Below are 16,587 nucleotides of genomic sequence, written 5' to 3'. Positions count from 1 at the left end.
ACGAGATAATAAATTTAAACATAATGCACACTGTGCCAATTTTTCACAAATCTAACCTCAGGAATCTGCCTACAGGAAAATTAAAGAGACCTTTGGAGAAAGGAGAACCACTTGCATGAATATCAAGAGCTTTGATGGAAACCCAGTTCTAAGCAAAGAAGGGAAAGCAGAAAGGTGGAAGGGGTATATAGAGGGTCTATACAACGGCGATATACTTGAGGACAATATTATGGAAATGGAAGAGGATATAGATGAAGATGAAATGGGAGATATGATATTGCGTGAAGAGTTTGACAGAGCACTGAAAGACCTGAATCAAAACAAGGCACCCGGAGTAGACAACATTCCATTAGAACTACTGACAGCCTTGGGAGAGCCAGTCCTGATAAAACTCTACCATCTGGTGAGCAAATTGTATGAGACAGGCGAAATACCCTCAGACTTCAAGAAGAATATAATAATCTCAATCCCAAAGTATGCAGGTGTTGACAGATGTGAAAATTATCGAACTATCAGTTTAATAAGTCACAGCTGCAAAATACTAGTGCTAATTCTTTAAAGACGAATGGAAAAACTGATAGAAGCCGACCTCGGAGAAGATCAGTTTGGATTCTGTAGAAATGTTGGAACACGTGAGGCAATACTGACCCAACGACTTATCTTAGAAGAAAGATTAAGGGAAGGCAAACTTACATTTCTAGCATTTATAGACTTAGAGAAAGCTTTTGACAATGTTGATTGGAATACTCTCTTTCAAATTCTGAAGGTGGCAGGGGTAAAATACAGAGAGCGAAAGGCTATTTACAATTTGTACAGAAAGCAGATGGCAGTTACAAGATTCGAGGGGTATGAAAGGGGGGAAGCAGTGGTTGGGAAGGGAGTGAGACACGATTGTAGCCTATCTCCGATGTTATTCAATAAAGGAAACAAAAGAAAAGTTCGGAGTAGGTATTAAAATCCATGGAGAAGAAATAAAAACTTTGAGGTTCACCGATGACATTGTAATTCTGTCAGAGACAGCAAAGGACTTGGAAGAGCAGTTGAACGGAATGGACAGTGTCTTGAAAGGAGGGTATAAGATGAACATCAACAAAAGTAAAACGAGGATAATGGAATGTAGTCAAATTAAGTCGGGTGATGCTGAGGGAATTAGATTAGGAAATGAGACACTTAAAGTAGTAAAGGAGTTTTGCTATTTGGGGAGCAAAATAACTGATGATGGTCAAAGTAGAGAGGATATAAAATGTAGACTGGCAATGGCAAAGAAAGCGTTTCTGAAGAAGAAAAATTTGTTAACATCAACTATAGATATAAGTGTCAGGAAGTCGTTTCTGGAAGTATTTGTATGGAGTGTAGCCATGTATGGAAGTGAAACCTGGACGATAAATAGCTTAGACAAGAAGAGACTAGAAGCTTTCGAAATGTGATGCTACAGAAGAATGCTGAAGGTTAGATGGGTAGATCACATAACTAATGAGGAGGTATTGAATAGAATTGGGGAGAAGAGGAGCTTGTGGCCTAACTTGACTAGAAGAAGGGATTGGTTGGTAGGACATGTTCTGAGGCATCAAGGAATCACAAATTTAGCATTGGAGGGCAGTGTGGATGGTAAAAATCGTAGAGGGAGACGAAGAGATGAATACACTAAGCAGATTCAGAAGGATGTAGGCTGCAGTACGTACTGGAAGATGAAGCAGCTTGCACAGGATAGAGTAGCATGGAGAGGTGCATCAAACCAGTCTCAGGACTGAAGACCACAACAATGACAACAACAACAACGACATCATATCACCTGTATTGTGTGTTGTACAATGGTATAATATTGTAGATACATTCAGTGGCATATGTGGGTACTATGTGTGAAATTTTTTGTCAATGGCGTTAATACCAAAGAAGTAGTAAACTTGCACCTGCATGCTGCAGCAATTTTTGGCACATCTCATTGTATTGTTTAGGACATCAAATCTATTTAACCGTGTGTCATATAGTGGTGTAACTTTGTGCTTACATTCAGTGGTGAATGTGAATACTGTCTGCAAAATGTGTAGCAAGTACAGCTAGTAGTAAAGAAGTAATGACTGATGCACAGCTTTTACTGCACGAACAGCGAAAAGTTGTAAATGATAAAAAATTTTCATTTTAGCATTTTGTAGGAGTTTCCAACAAGACAAAATTTTGTAATGGTTTGAAATAACACATAAAATTTGTTGCAAGTTGCTAAGTGTTCTGAGTCTCAAATACTGGATTAATGAAGTCTGGTAATTCACATGTCACAGGCTACACTTCTTTTTCACCTGAACTCCTACCCGTTTGATGGGTATGTGGTTCTTACCCCCACAGTGATTGCTGCCTGTCAGTAAGGTATGTATGAGCCCGCCTGGTTAGCCATGTGGTCTAACACACTGCCGGTCCCCAGCACGAATCCGCTCGATGGATTAGAGTTGAGATCCCGTGTGCTGGCCAGTCTATGAATGGTTTTTAAGGTGATTTCCACGTCGGTGAACGTGGGCTGGTACCCCTTATTCCGCCTCAGTTATACTATGTCAGCAATTGCTATGCAAACACTTTCTCCATGTACACGTGCACTATAATTACTCTACCATTACACTTGTCTGGTGTGAGGCTTTCCTGGGGGCCAAACTGCACCTAGGTCCCCAGTTCCATACAATACAAAGGTACACACACACACACACACACACACACATTTTTATGATATGTATGGATTTAATGCCATAAAGCTCTTTTTTCCCTTATTAAATTTAGTCCATTAAACACTATCTGGAGTTATAAATCTGCAGTTTTCTCATGATGAGCAGAGAACAGACACATTGTTCAATGAGCCTTGTAAGATTGTACAGCAGAATCATGTACATTGAGTTAGGGAAAGGGCTTGTTTGCAGAAAAACAAGTATGCACTGGACACAGACAGTACAATGGTGTCTGGAGCATGAAGTGACAGCAGAGTTACCATTTGACAGGATGTGGCAGCAGAGAGAAATATGCCAACAGTTGTGTGCAATGTAATGTCTTCCTTTGCACATTCTTTAGTGGACATAGGAGTGAGGAACAGATGCTTTTGATGAAGAGATAATTTAGATATTTATTAATTCCACATCTAACATTAAATTGTTAAAAGTAATACATAACGCTGTTGCTGTCGGTGCAGCGTCAGTTGCTAACAGTAGATTTGAATGTAGAAATATATACACATACAGAAAATCTGTAAATCTGTCACTCTTTGATAGTGTCCATTCAAAAGATTTCAAGCACTGGCCACTATGAAAGTCTGTAAATGTTATTCAGCTGACAAACACACAAAATGGGGTCAGTGGATGAACGTTCAAACTTGAGTACCCCCACTGCTGGACCTCCGGAGAGGCGATTCTTGCATCTGATTGGCAGCAGCATAATTGTTCATGCTGGCACCCTTGTGCTGTGAAGGCAGCTGTAGGAAACATGGTAGCGTAACTGGAGGCTTGTGTATTTCAAAGTGCGGTCAACCAGATACTGGCCGATACTGCGCACTGGATGAACACACTGGACACAGAGTGGGACCACATCGTCTTTTCAAATAAGAACTGGTTCCATGTGTGGAATCGTGACTGATGTATTTGTGTGTGGACACTTCGAGAAAAATGAATGATGCCAGATTGCACTCGTCATTGTTATACATGTTCAAACTCTGTGATTCTCTGTGTCCAATTTTTTTAAAAAAATCCTTGTTTTGAAATTGTTGATGATGTATTTGCATCTCTTCATCAGAACAAACCAACACACAAATCTGTTGTCTTATATATTGGAAAACAGCACTGCAGAATACCATTTCAAGACTTCTTGTTACAATGAATAGAAAAAGTGTTTAATACCCATCTTGTGTTGTTACAATGTTATTGGCTTCAGTCATCCTCTTGATAACTTCTGAGATATGATTTTAAGGTCCTGGGTTTTTAATGTTTTTGAAGATACTTGTTCACGGCTTTTAAGGCATTTTGGTTTCTTTCTGCTTCACATATGGCAAACAATCAACTTCATATTTCAGCATTACATACTTTAATAAAGAGAGTCATTCACATGATGAGATCATAAATCATTTCAGATTTGTATTCCATTAAAGGTGACAATTTTAATGTAAAGAGGTTTACATTGCATACATTTAATGCATAATATTCTGACCAAACACACTTACCAACTTTAAACCATAGACTCCCTTGTCGTGTTTTAAAACAGAGAATTGCTTATTCCAGTTCCAAAGCAACTGTGCTTTCTTTAAAAGTGAGTCAAAGAGTGTCTAACTCTTTTTTGCAAAACACCGGTGATACAGGGTGAGCAAAAAGTCTTGTCCTGATTACAACAATTTATAACAGAATAACCATTTGACATAATAAGTTACATTTAATGCCGCTACATAGGTTAGTGTTACTAGGTTTTTAAGACCACTTACATTAGTAAACCTCAACGTGTGCTCCCTTGGTAGCTTGGAAAATGTCGAGGTGGTATTCCAGTTCCTGCCAGGTGTTTCGTAGCATGTGTTATGGCACAGTACCCACAGCAGCTTATATGCTAGCTTTCAGTTCATCAATGTCAGCAACTGGTGTGATGAAGACTCTGTCCTTGATATAGCCCCAGAAAAAAAAAGTCAAGAGGCACAATGTCTGGAGAGGGGAGTAATGTCGGGATCAGTGGATTGGAAGGAACGGTCCAACACCCTGGCCACCCTGCCACTGCATTTTACAGTGTGGAAATTTAGCTCTCTGCAAAACTATCAGTTGAGCAAATTAAATCTTTGATATATTTTTTCTGCAGACTTGAGTTAACATTATCAAGAAAACATGGCACTGAATACAAACCAGATTTATTAAAATAAAACAAATATATATTATTGAACATAATTTTGAAATGGAATTTTTGTAACCAAATATGTCAAAATGTGAAATCTGTGCCAAATATGACCATATGAAACAAATAGAATTTATGCGATGATTAATTTCTTTAAATTCAAAGATAAAGAATATAATTCCAAAAGTGTTACTGAAAACATGACAAACAATAAAATTTAAATAAAGGTTCTCTCACAATACATCATTCCCATAAGTTTCCTTTTTTCAAACATCAGATTTGCAATTTGAGATAAAACATAACTGAAAAAATAATGGACTTACAGATTTCATCAATCAGGATAGGTACCGTAATCTACTCTTGAACAAAGGTCTCTATAAAATATATTCATTGTAGTGTCCTGTGCTTGGCATGTTATTTGGTACACAATATGATATCTAGCCCCCCCCCCCCCCCCCCCCCCCATGAACCATGGACCTTGCCGTTGGTGGGGAGGCTTGCGTGCCTCAGCGATACAGATGGCCGTACCGTAAGTGCAACCACAACGGAGGGATATCTGTTGAGAGGCCAGACAAATGTGTGGTTCCTGAAGAGGGGCAGCAGCCTTTTCAGTAGTTGCAGGGGCAACAGTCTGGATGATTGACTGATCTGGCCTTGTAACATTAACCAAAACGGCTTTGCTGTGCTGGTACTGCGAACGGCTGAAAGCAAGGGGAAACTACAGCCGTAATTTTTCCCAAGGACATGCAGCTTCACTGTATGATTAAATGATGATGGCGTCCTCTTGGATAAAATATTCCGGAGGTAAAATAGTAAACGCTATTTACAATTTGTACAGAAACCATATGGCAGTTATAAGAGCCAGGGGGCATGAAAGGGAAGCAGTGGTTGGGAAAGGAGTGAGACAGGGTTGTAGCCTGTCCCTGATGTTATTCAATCTGTATATTTAGCAAGCAGTAAAGGAAACAAAAGAAAAATTTGGAGTAGGTATTAAAATTCATGGAGAAGAAGTAAAAACTTTGAGGTTCGCCGATGACATTGTAATTCTGTCAGAGACAGCAGAGGACTTGGAAGAGCAGTTGAATGGAATGGACAGTGTCTTGATAGGAGGATATAAGATGAACATCAACAAAAGCAAAACAAGGATAATGGAATGAAGTCAAATTAAATCGGGTGATGCTGAGGGAATTAGATTAGGAAATGAGACACTTAAAGTAGTAAGGGAATTTTGTTATTTAGGGAGTAAAATAACTGATGATGGTCGAAGTAGAGAGGATATAAAATGTAGACTGGCAATGGCAAGGAAATCGTTTCTGAAGAAGAGAAATTTGTTAACATCGAGTATAGATTTAAATGTCAGGAAACAGTTTCTGAAAATATTTGTATGGAGTGTAGCCATGTATGGAAGTGAAACATGGACTATAACTAGTTTGGACAAGAAGAGAATAGAAGCTTTCGAAATGTGGTGCTACAGAAGAATGCTGAAGATAAGGTGGGTAGATGACGTAACTAATGAGGAGGTATTGAATAGGATTGGGGAGAAGAGAAGTTTGTGGCACAACTTGACTAGAGGAAGGGATCGGTTGGTAGGGCATGTTTTGAGGCATCAAGGGATCACAAATTTAGCATTGGAGGGCAGCGTGGAGGGTAAAAATCACAGAGGGAGACCAAGAGATGAATACACTAAGCAGATTCAGAAGGATGTAGGTTGCAGTAGGTACTGGGAGATGAAGAAGCTTGCACAGGATAGAGTAGCATGGAGAGCTGCATCAAACCATCTCAGGACTGAAGACCACAACAACAACAACAACATGATATCTAGTTCCTGTAGCTGATAATTTGGGCAGCAGTTACATTTCTGATGCATGGCTCTGCATTGTCTTTGAGATTCTCATGATGTTACCTTCCAACAAGATAATTTGAGACCATGTATTGCTGAGCTGTTGTGATGCACCTTGATATGGAGGGTATTTAACTGTTGAACTATCCAACATGTCCTCCAGATCTCTCACCCACTGAAAACATCTGGTCACAAGTTGCTACGAGACTGGCGCGCCACAGCTCACAGCCTCTACGGTTGATGAACTCTGTTGTAGAGTGGTCTGTATCTAAAAATTCTTGTCCATCATTGGTTCTTGGACAGCTACGCACAACAAGTGTAGAATAGTTTGGAATCCCATTGAGCTTGCAAAGATGGCCAAAAAGATTTCTCCTCATTGAAGATTCTCATGATGTTACCTTCCAACAAGATAATTTGAGACCATATATTGCTGACCTGTTGTGATGCATCTTTTCCATGTCCCAAAAGGAATTCAGAAACACAAGAAGGATGCCACACTGTGAATTTATCAAGGTCACAATGTGACGGGCCTATTCCATGCAGATAGGGTTTGTCATCTTTGCTTCTCTGTGCGCCAGAACATTTCCTCTGCTAACTGTGAGTGAGTGAAAAAGATGCCAGCAATGGATAACTACCCAAAAATTGAAGTTTTTTGTTTATCTTTAAAGTATTATAAGAGTTACATACTGGAAACTGGAATTTTTTGGCAGTAGTTTAAAATTTTGTTACTTTCTATTTTGTTACTTTTGTGGTTAATAAATGGTTTTTTTGACTTTCAGTTTTATGTGTTCTATTTCTACATTCTCATGTAGGTCCCTATTACATTTTGCACATTAAAAGTTGAGAATCTGAAATAAAAGGAGATTTCCCAATCTGGGCCCGTCAGACACATTGCACTCGAACTCAGGGCTCTGGAGTCATTCTGGGTGGGGGGTTAAAATGTAAAATATCTGAATGGTATGCAGCTTTTTTTTCATTTGCTTGAAAGTAGTTTCAATTCTGAAAACTGACTATAACCCTGTGACAATGCGTCCAGAACAGCTACAGTGTTACCACTAAAAGAATTATGCTTGTTCATTGTTTACACCCATTGTTATAACAATGCCCATATTTAAAATATGTGTCTTGTAGGATTTTTAAAAGGATTCAACAGCTAAATTTGCCAACAAGCACTAAAGCAGGGCTGGCCATGGCATGCCAAGACTTTACATGTACAGTGTGTGTGGTTCACAAAATTTGTTTTGCTTTTGACCTACGTTTTTGCGAAAAGTGAAATATAAAATGAAATAGTATGCAGTGTGACAACACTGCCATTTCAGTGTGGCCCTTTTGCAGTTGCCCCCTCTTCACACTTCGACAGTGTTACGTGGCAGTGGGGAAAATGTACAGTGAGGCTAAGTGCTTCAGCACTCGTGCCTGGGCATGACACAATCTTTGCTGCCCATGCACTAGCAGGTTAAAATGAGTGAGCCAGTAAATAAGAATAATAAGTTTCTCTTTGGTTTGGTTTGAGAGACTTACTCATATGTGTATAAATAGTAAATGAAAACATAGACAAAACAAAACTTTATTATTAATTTAATTTACTAGATTTAGGTACCCAGTTTCAGTTTCTGCTGAAATACTTGAGTGTTCATTAAAAAAAAAAAAATTATCAGAATATTATCCTAGCATTACAATTTCTTTCATGTTCTTTTGGACTAGTCTCAAAATATTCCTTAACACTGTGTAAGAATGCTGTTTTCAAGCACTCTTAGTTTTGTTTTGAATATTGGTAATCTTTTTACATTTTATAAACTGCCTGATAGTGTTCCACAATCTTTAAATTGATAGTGATTATTCACTGTTTTCAGGTGCATGTCTTTATAGAATGCTCAATCTCAGCCTAACTGAAGCAGTGTTCAGGAATGGTCTGTCAATATTTATCAACAGATGGTAAGTACTGTTGAAAGTAAGTTATTAAATAATTGTGAAACTCAGAACAGTAATACAAGAAAAAGTAGTTGGCAAAGCATTCCTGCAAAAGTTCAGAGTCATATTCTGAAATCTGTGGCTGTCTTCACCAACATCCCATTTTCTGTCAGTAAAATGCTGTATTCTTTTATTATTGTTATTGAAATTTGTTTGACTCATAAAATAGTTTCCTAAACTGTGGCATAGTGTGTGACAACCAATTTCTGCTGTTTCAATAGTCTTATGAATCTTAATGTGACTGTCTTGCATCAAGATGCCATTAATTTTATCTACCATTTCTTCAGATGAAATGCCAAACCTGCCATCGGAAAGTGCCAAATTTACAATGCTTATGCAATGTTATTTGAATTCATGTATTTAGTAATAAAGTCTCAAATGATTTTACTGAATACCCATGAACATCCCCTTACTCAGTTTGTATGTGGGCCATAATATATCAACATAAATAAAAATGATTTTGAAAACTGCAGTGCACTTTTGTTTAACTGCTTCTGTGTAATGTGACTTGGACCACGTAATCCAAATGTCAGCTAGCAACTATGTATTTCATCAGTTTTAAACCTTTACAGTATGTTACAAGAATCACACTTATTTGGGAATTTGTGGAGAAAAAATAGCAAGCTTGACTGTGTTGAATTTTTTACTCATATGCTCATTTCTTCTTTCTGTAATATGTTACATCCTTCCATAACATTTCTTTCTATTGGCTCAGGAAATACTCAAATGCACAACACGATGACTTGTGGTGGTCCTTGGAAGAAGCCATCAAGCAGAGGTCTGTGCACCAACGCATTATTCCAGCAAACACATCTCTGAAGGAGGTGATGAATTCTTGGATCCTGCAGCCTGGATTCCCTGTTGTTACTGTCAGAAGAAATTACATGACTGGATCTGTCACTTTCAAACAGGTATTCACTGCATTTGAATATCTCAGTTGACAACGTTTTTGACAGTACCTTATAGAAAAGGATGCCATATTATTGACTGCTGAGTTGAAATGGATCCATTTGTGGAGGAAAATTGTTTGAAGAATGCAGTGAAAGCTTTCATGACTTGTTTTCTTACCTCATGCTGGAACTTCCATGTTGCATGGTCATTGTTTGTGAAACATCAAGATTCCTGACATTTCATCCAGATATTTTCAGGGAAGGAGCACCTCAAAAGATATGTAATGCAGCTCTGAGTGAAATATTCAGAACCTTAAAAGTTTCATGGGCCATGATTGAACATGTACGATTCATGTGTGAAGAATGTCATCACTGCCCTCGTGTAGTTTTCTCTGTCCATCTTTTTCTTTGGCCAATCAGTATTTGTTCTTCCTTCTTGTGGTGTCCATTTCAGCACTGACTTTGGTGCTCAGCCTCTTTGCATTATTGTTACATACTGTTTCCATTTGTTCATCTACCTCATTATTTCGTAATTCATTCCTGTCCTCCTCATGTCCCTTCCTACAAAGTGATATGTAGCCAGCTACTGCTCTCAGTAATCTCATCTATGATGTTTTTTTTTCCTTTTCAATCTGTGGTTTAGTAAGTGTGTGTGTGTGTGTGTGTGTGTGTGTGTGTGTGTGTGTGTGTGTGTGTGTGTGTGTAATAGAATGTATGTCCAGCATCTCCTCCTGGACCACTGGATAAATGTGAGATGAACAGAGAGGAGGGAGGAGGGGATGGACATAGAGAGATGGGGAGAATGAGGTGGAGAGAGTAGGAGGAGGAGATGGACAGAGGGAGCAGACAGAACAGATGAACAGAGAGAGGCAGGGGGGGGGGGGGGATATGTAGAGTGAGGGAAAGGAGGATATGGTCGGAGAAAGGGTGCAGAGGAGATGGACAAAGAGAATGAGGAGGAGGGGACGGAGATATAGAGGTGGGAGGATGAGGTGAACAGAGAGACATGGGGATGAAGAGGCGGAGACACAAAGTGGGAAGGAGGAGATATGTGCAGTATAGAGGGATAAAACTTATCTATTGTTTTGTTTTGATGACTGGTGGTGAGGAAATAAGCTAGCCATTTGCATAAATGTGCTTGCATTCAGTAGTTATGTTATGATGAGTTGCAGCAACGTCAGCGGTCCTCATATGTCCGCCTGCCCAAGTAAGCATAGCTTGCAATGCATGCCTGTTCCCTCCTCTCCCCTCACCAACTGCTATAACACATGACGGCACGACACACGCAAAAGCATCCCTACCAAGCAGTGCATGTGGAGAGGCATGTGTGATAGCATGCATTGTGTTATTGAAGTAAATGCATGTTGTGGAATAAATTTATAATTTCTTAACATAGTTTATGTTCCTCGATGGAAAAAAAAAGTTCCACTCCCTACTTCAGCCTAGCTCCAAACCCAGCTTCATCACAATCAGTTCAGCAATTTAGTCGTGAAAACATAGCAGACAGAGTTTCCTTCCATATTTATAATATTTGTATGCATTCTGATGCCAAAACTTCCTGGCAGAATAAAACTGTGTGCTGCACCAAGATCCATACTCGGAAACTGTGCCTTTCGTGGGCAGGTGGTAGAGCATTTGGCCATGAAAGACAAAAGGGCCCCAAGTGTGAGCCTCTGTCCGGCACACAGTTTCAATCTGCCAGGAAGTTTCATGTCAACTCTCACTCCACTGCAGGGTGAGTACCTTTATGGACTCTGATTCTGTCATGGAGAATGTGAGATCTCTACAAATAGCAGAATGACTAATACACTGACAGAAAAAAAATAGCAACACCAAGAAATATTTACTGCTGAGCAATGAAATTGCAGGAGTAAATTTGTCTAGGTAACATATTTAAGTGGTTTATTTAAGTGATCAACATTGAAAGATCACAGGTTGATGTAACTGTAAGATAAACCATTGCAAATATGAAATGCTTGTACATTAATAATAGGTGTAACAGCCATAATGTTGAATGCAAGTGCACAAGTGTGAATGCACTGAGTTGTACAGATGCTCCGATGTCAGTTTGTGGGATGGAGTTACATGCCTATTACATTTGGTTGGTCAACAATACATGGACAATTAGTACTGTTAGTGATTGAAAGATGCTGGAGTTTTCATCTGATGATGTCCCATATGTGCTCAATTAGAGGCATATCTGGTGATCAAACAGGCTAAGGCAACATGTTGACACTCAGTAGAGCACATTGGGTTATGACAGCAGTATGTGGGTAGGTGTTGTCCTGTTGGAAAACATCCCATGTAATGCTGTTCTTGAATGGCAGCATGGCACGTTGAATCTCTAGGCTGATGTATAAATTTGCAGTCAAGGTGCATGGGATAGTCAAGGCATTGCTCCTACTGTCATATGAAGTTGTACCCCAGACCGTAACTACATCTACATTTACATCTACATCTACATCCATACTCCACCTGACGGTGTCTGGCAGGGTACCTTGAGTACCTCTATCGGTTCTCCCTTCTGTTCCAGTCTCATATTGTTCGTGGAAAGAAAGATTGTTGGTATGCCTCTGTGTGGGCTCTAATCTCTCTGATTTTATCCTCATGGTCTCTTCATGAGATATACATAGGAGGGAGCAATATACTGCTTGACTCCTCGGGAAGATATGTTCTCGAAACTTCAACAAAAGCCCGTACCGATCTACTGAGCGTCTCTCTTGCAGAGTCTTCCACCAGAGTTTATCTGTCATCTCTGTAATGCATTCCTGACTTCTAAATGATTCTCTAATGCAGCACGGTGCTCTCCGTTGGATCTTCCCTATCTCTTCTATCAACCCTATCTAGTACGGATCCCACACCGGTGAACTGTATTCAAGCAGTTGGCAAACAAGTGTACTGTAACCTACTTCCTTTGTTTTCGGAGTGCATTTCCTTAGGATTCTTCCAATGAATCTGGCATCTGCTTTACTGATGATTAATTTTATATGGTCATTCCATTTTAAATCACTCCTGATGCCTACTCCCAGATAATTTATGGAATTAACTGCTTCCAGCTGCTGACCTGCTATATTGTAGTTAAATGATAAAGGATCTTTCTTTCTATGTATTTGCAGCAGATTAAAATTGTCTACATTGAGATTCAATTGCCCTTCCTGCACCAAGCGTCAATTCGTTGCAGATCCTCCTGCATTTCAGTCCAATTTTCTATTGTTACAATCTCTTGATATACTACAGCACCATCCACAAAAAGCCTCAGTGAATTTCCGATGTTACCCACAAGGTCATTTATATATATTGTGAATAGGAACGGTCCTATGACATTCCCCTGCAGCACACCTGAAATCACTCTTACTTCGCAAGACTTCTCCCGGTGTAGGTCAAGTGTACCTGGCATGCAGACAGAGTGGTTGCAGAACCTTGACTGGCCTCCTCCTAACCAACATACAGCTATCACTGGCACCAAGGCAGAACCATCTTTCATCACAAAACACAACAGATTTCCACCCTACCCTCCAATGAGCTCCTGCATGACACACTGAAGTTGCAAATGGCAGTGGTCTGTGGTCAGAGGGATGCAAGCTACAGGGAGTCAGGCTCAGAGCTGTCCTTGAGGTTACGGATTTCTAACTGTTTGTTGTATCACTGTGTTTCCAACTGCTGCTGAGATTGCTGTTGCATATGCAGTACAATGCAGCAGAGCCATAGGCCGAACACAGTGCTTCTCCCTCTCGGCAGTGCCACATGGCCATCCAGATTCCAATCTTCTTGCGACCATACATTCTCGTGACCATCACCGCCAGCATGTATGTACAGTGGCTACATTACTTGCAGGCCTTTCTGAAGAACCACAGATGGAATATTCAACTTCCATAGCCTTATTACACAACCTCATTCAACCTCCCTGAGGTGTTGACAATGGCATCTTTGTTGCTTTAAAGGCATTCATGACTAACATAACTCAACAAATCCTATCTCAAAGGTAACTAATACTCATGACGATTGCAGTGTGTATTTAAAGCAGACCTGCTTTGCATTCCTATAGTAGTGCTACTTTTGCCACTATTACGTGACTGCTACAGAATTTGAACAGATATCATCTTTCAGATGTAGAAACACACCTGCCAACTTTTGTTTGTCATGCAAATTCCTTGTTTGTGTTGTAAACTTTTTTCTATCAGTGAATAAGTAAAATAAGGGAAAGGCAACCTTTACCTGTAGAGGATTGGTGCATACATACAGAGACATGTAATAGAAAACAGTTAACAGTAGCTTTTGAGCACTTGCTCTTTCTCCAGTAAGAGTACACGCATTCACACACACAGCCACATAGATACCTAAGTGTACATGCTCACAGCATCAGGCAGACTGATTGCCGAATACCGATTTTCGAAAGCATTTGCTTAGGTTCATTAAGGTGGGGAGGGAGTAGGAAAAGAGGCATGAGGCAAGGAGGAGCTAGCAGGGTAGTGTGAGGCAGGGTGACTTAGCGGCTGCACAACAAGATGAAAAGAGTTCAGAGAGTAAAGCGTAGAAGATAATGTGAGGCAGTGTGAGAGAAAGTAAAAGGTAAAGTGAGGCAGTGGGAAACAATTTAGTTGTGGTTTTGGCCAGATGGATTGCAACAGTGCAGGATATGCTAGAGAGACAGTTCCAACCTGCACAGTTCTTGTGCTTTAAGGTAATATGTAAATGGCCCATTTAGTGAAGCAGCTATTGAGATCATTAGTATTGTGGTGTGCAGTATGTTCGGCAGTTGGATGGTAAAGTTTGCAGTTTGCCACGTTTTGGTAGTGGCTATTCATGTAAGTGGATAGTTGGTTCTTGTCACACCCACATAGTATGCTATACAGTAATTGCAGCAAACCTGCTATCTAACATGGCTGCTTTCACACATGGCCATGCCTTTCATTGGATAGAAAAAGCCTGCAGTACAAGGTGGATGGTGGGTGTATGGGACAGGTCTGCATCTGGGTCGACCACAAGAGAATGGACTTTATGTACACCCTGCACTTTGGGTGATGCGGGTAGGATTCTGTGTAGGATATCCCTCCTCTCAGGGCACAGCGAGTGCTAGTCAAAGCCCTGGTGAAGGATATGGTTGAGCTTTTCAAGGCCAGGGTAATTAGTGGAGTTATTAGTGGAGTTCTGGTTTGTGATTCGTTTTGTCAGTGTTGTCAGTGGTGTTAGAGGGGAGGATGGCTTGGGAGCTCTGTTTATGGATGAGAAGGATAGGTAAAAGGTCAAGAAAGGCCCTGGTTATGTTATTGGTATATTTTGACTACTCTTGCCTTCCACTGCAGATTAGACTTCTATGGGTGGCAAGGCTGTATGGAAGAGACTTTTTAACATGGAATGGATGGTAGTTATCATAGTGAAGGTACTGTTGCTGGTTGATGTACTTTATACGAGGGTCACTCCAAAAGAAATGCACACTATTTTTTTTTTAAAAAAAACATCTTTTACTCTACATGTTTGAAAGTTTTACATTGTGTAGATACATCCTTAGGAACAATATTTTCATTTCTTCACATAATTTCCATCCCTCTCAACTGCCTTATGCCATCTTGGAACCAGCGCCTGTATACCCGCACGGTAAAATTCTGGACCTACATGTTGGAGCCACTGTTTGGCAGCATGCACAAGGGAGTCATCATCTTCAAATGTTGTTCCACAAAGAGAGTCTTTCAGTTTCCCAGAGAGATGATAGCCACATGGAGCCAGGCCAGGACTGTAAGGCGGGTGTTTCAGTGTTGTCCATCTGAGTTTTGTGATCGCTTCCATGGTTTTTTGACTGACATGTGGCCGTGCATTGTCGTGCAACAGCAAAACATCCTGCTTTTGCCGATGTGGTCAAACACGACTCAGTTGAGCTTGAAGTTTCTTCAGTGTTGTCACATATGCATCGGAATTTATGGTCATTCCACTTGGCATGATGTCCACAAGCAAGAGTCCTTCGGAATTGAAAAACACTGTAGTCATAACTTTTCCAGCAGAAGGTGTGGTTTTGAATTTTTTTTTCTTGGGTGAATTTGCATGATGCCACTCCATTGATTGGCTCTTCATCTCTGGTAAAAAATGATGGAGCCATGTTTCATCACCTGTCACAATTCTTCCAAGAAATTCATCTCCACCATTCTTGTACTGTTCCAAAAGTTCGCTGCATACCATTTTTCTTGTTTCTTTGTGAGCCCCTGTCAACATCCTGGGAACCCACCTGGCACAAACCTTTAATGCCAACATTTTAAGTATTCTGCAAACACTTCCTTCCCCTATCTGAACGTAGCCTGACAATTCGTTCACTGTGATGTGTCTGTCAGCAGTCACCAATTCGTTAACTCTCTGCCCATTGTGTGGAGTGTGTGCAGTACGAGGCCTTCGGCTGCGAGGACAATCCTCAATATTGCGGTGCCCGCATTCATCACACAACCTGCTTGCCCACTGACTAGCTGTAATACGATTGACAGCAGCATCTTCATACACCTTTTTCAACCTCTTCTGGATGTTTCCCACTGTCTCGTTTTCACATCACAGGAATTCTGTGACAGCACATTGCTTCTGACGAACGTCAAGCGTAGCAGCCATATTGAAGACATGCTGTGAGGGAGCCACTCACGGGAACAGGTTGAACTAAGAAACTTCCTGGCAGATTAAAACTGTGTGCCAGACTGAGACTCGAACTCGGGACCTTTGCCTTTCACGGGCACATGTTCTACCAACTGAGCTACCCATGCACGACTCATGCCCTGTCCTCACAGCTTTACTTCTGCCAGTAGCTCGTCTCCTACCTTCCAAACTTTACAGAAACTCTCTTGCAAAACCTTGCAGAACTAGCACTCCTGAAAGAAAGGATATTGTGGAGACATGGCTTAGCCATAGCCTGGGGGATGTTTCCAGAAGGAGATTTTTACTCTGCAGCGGAGTGTGCACTGATACGAAACTTGCTGGCAGATTAAAATGGTGTGCCGGACGGAGACTCGAACTCCCGAGTTCGAGTCTCAGTCTGGCACACAGTTTTAATCTACCAGGAAGTTTCATATCGGTGCACAC

At 40.5% G+C, this 16,587-nt stretch overlaps 1 protein-coding gene across 1 annotated transcript in view; it reads left to right on the top strand.

Moving 5' to 3' along the window:
- LOC126428215 (aminopeptidase Ey-like) overlaps positions 1-16,587 on the top strand; it is a 265,785-nt gene that overhangs the window by 154,932 nt on the left and 94,266 nt on the right. The window contains exons 12-13 of the mRNA XM_050090131.1: positions 8,530-8,611; positions 9,363-9,558. Of these exons, the coding sequence (XP_049946088.1) occupies positions 8,530-8,611; positions 9,363-9,558 (278 nt within the window). The remainder of the gene's footprint in view (positions 1-8,529; positions 8,612-9,362; positions 9,559-16,587) is intronic.

The sequence above is a fragment of the Schistocerca serialis genome, chromosome 12 (assembly GCF_023864345.2).
Source record: "Schistocerca serialis cubense isolate TAMUIC-IGC-003099 chromosome 12, iqSchSeri2.2, whole genome shotgun sequence".
Lineage (NCBI taxonomy): Eukaryota > Metazoa > Arthropoda > Insecta > Orthoptera > Acrididae > Schistocerca > Schistocerca serialis.
Note: the sequence above shows the minus strand (reverse complement) of the source record. Positions and strands in the feature narration are given on the sequence as shown.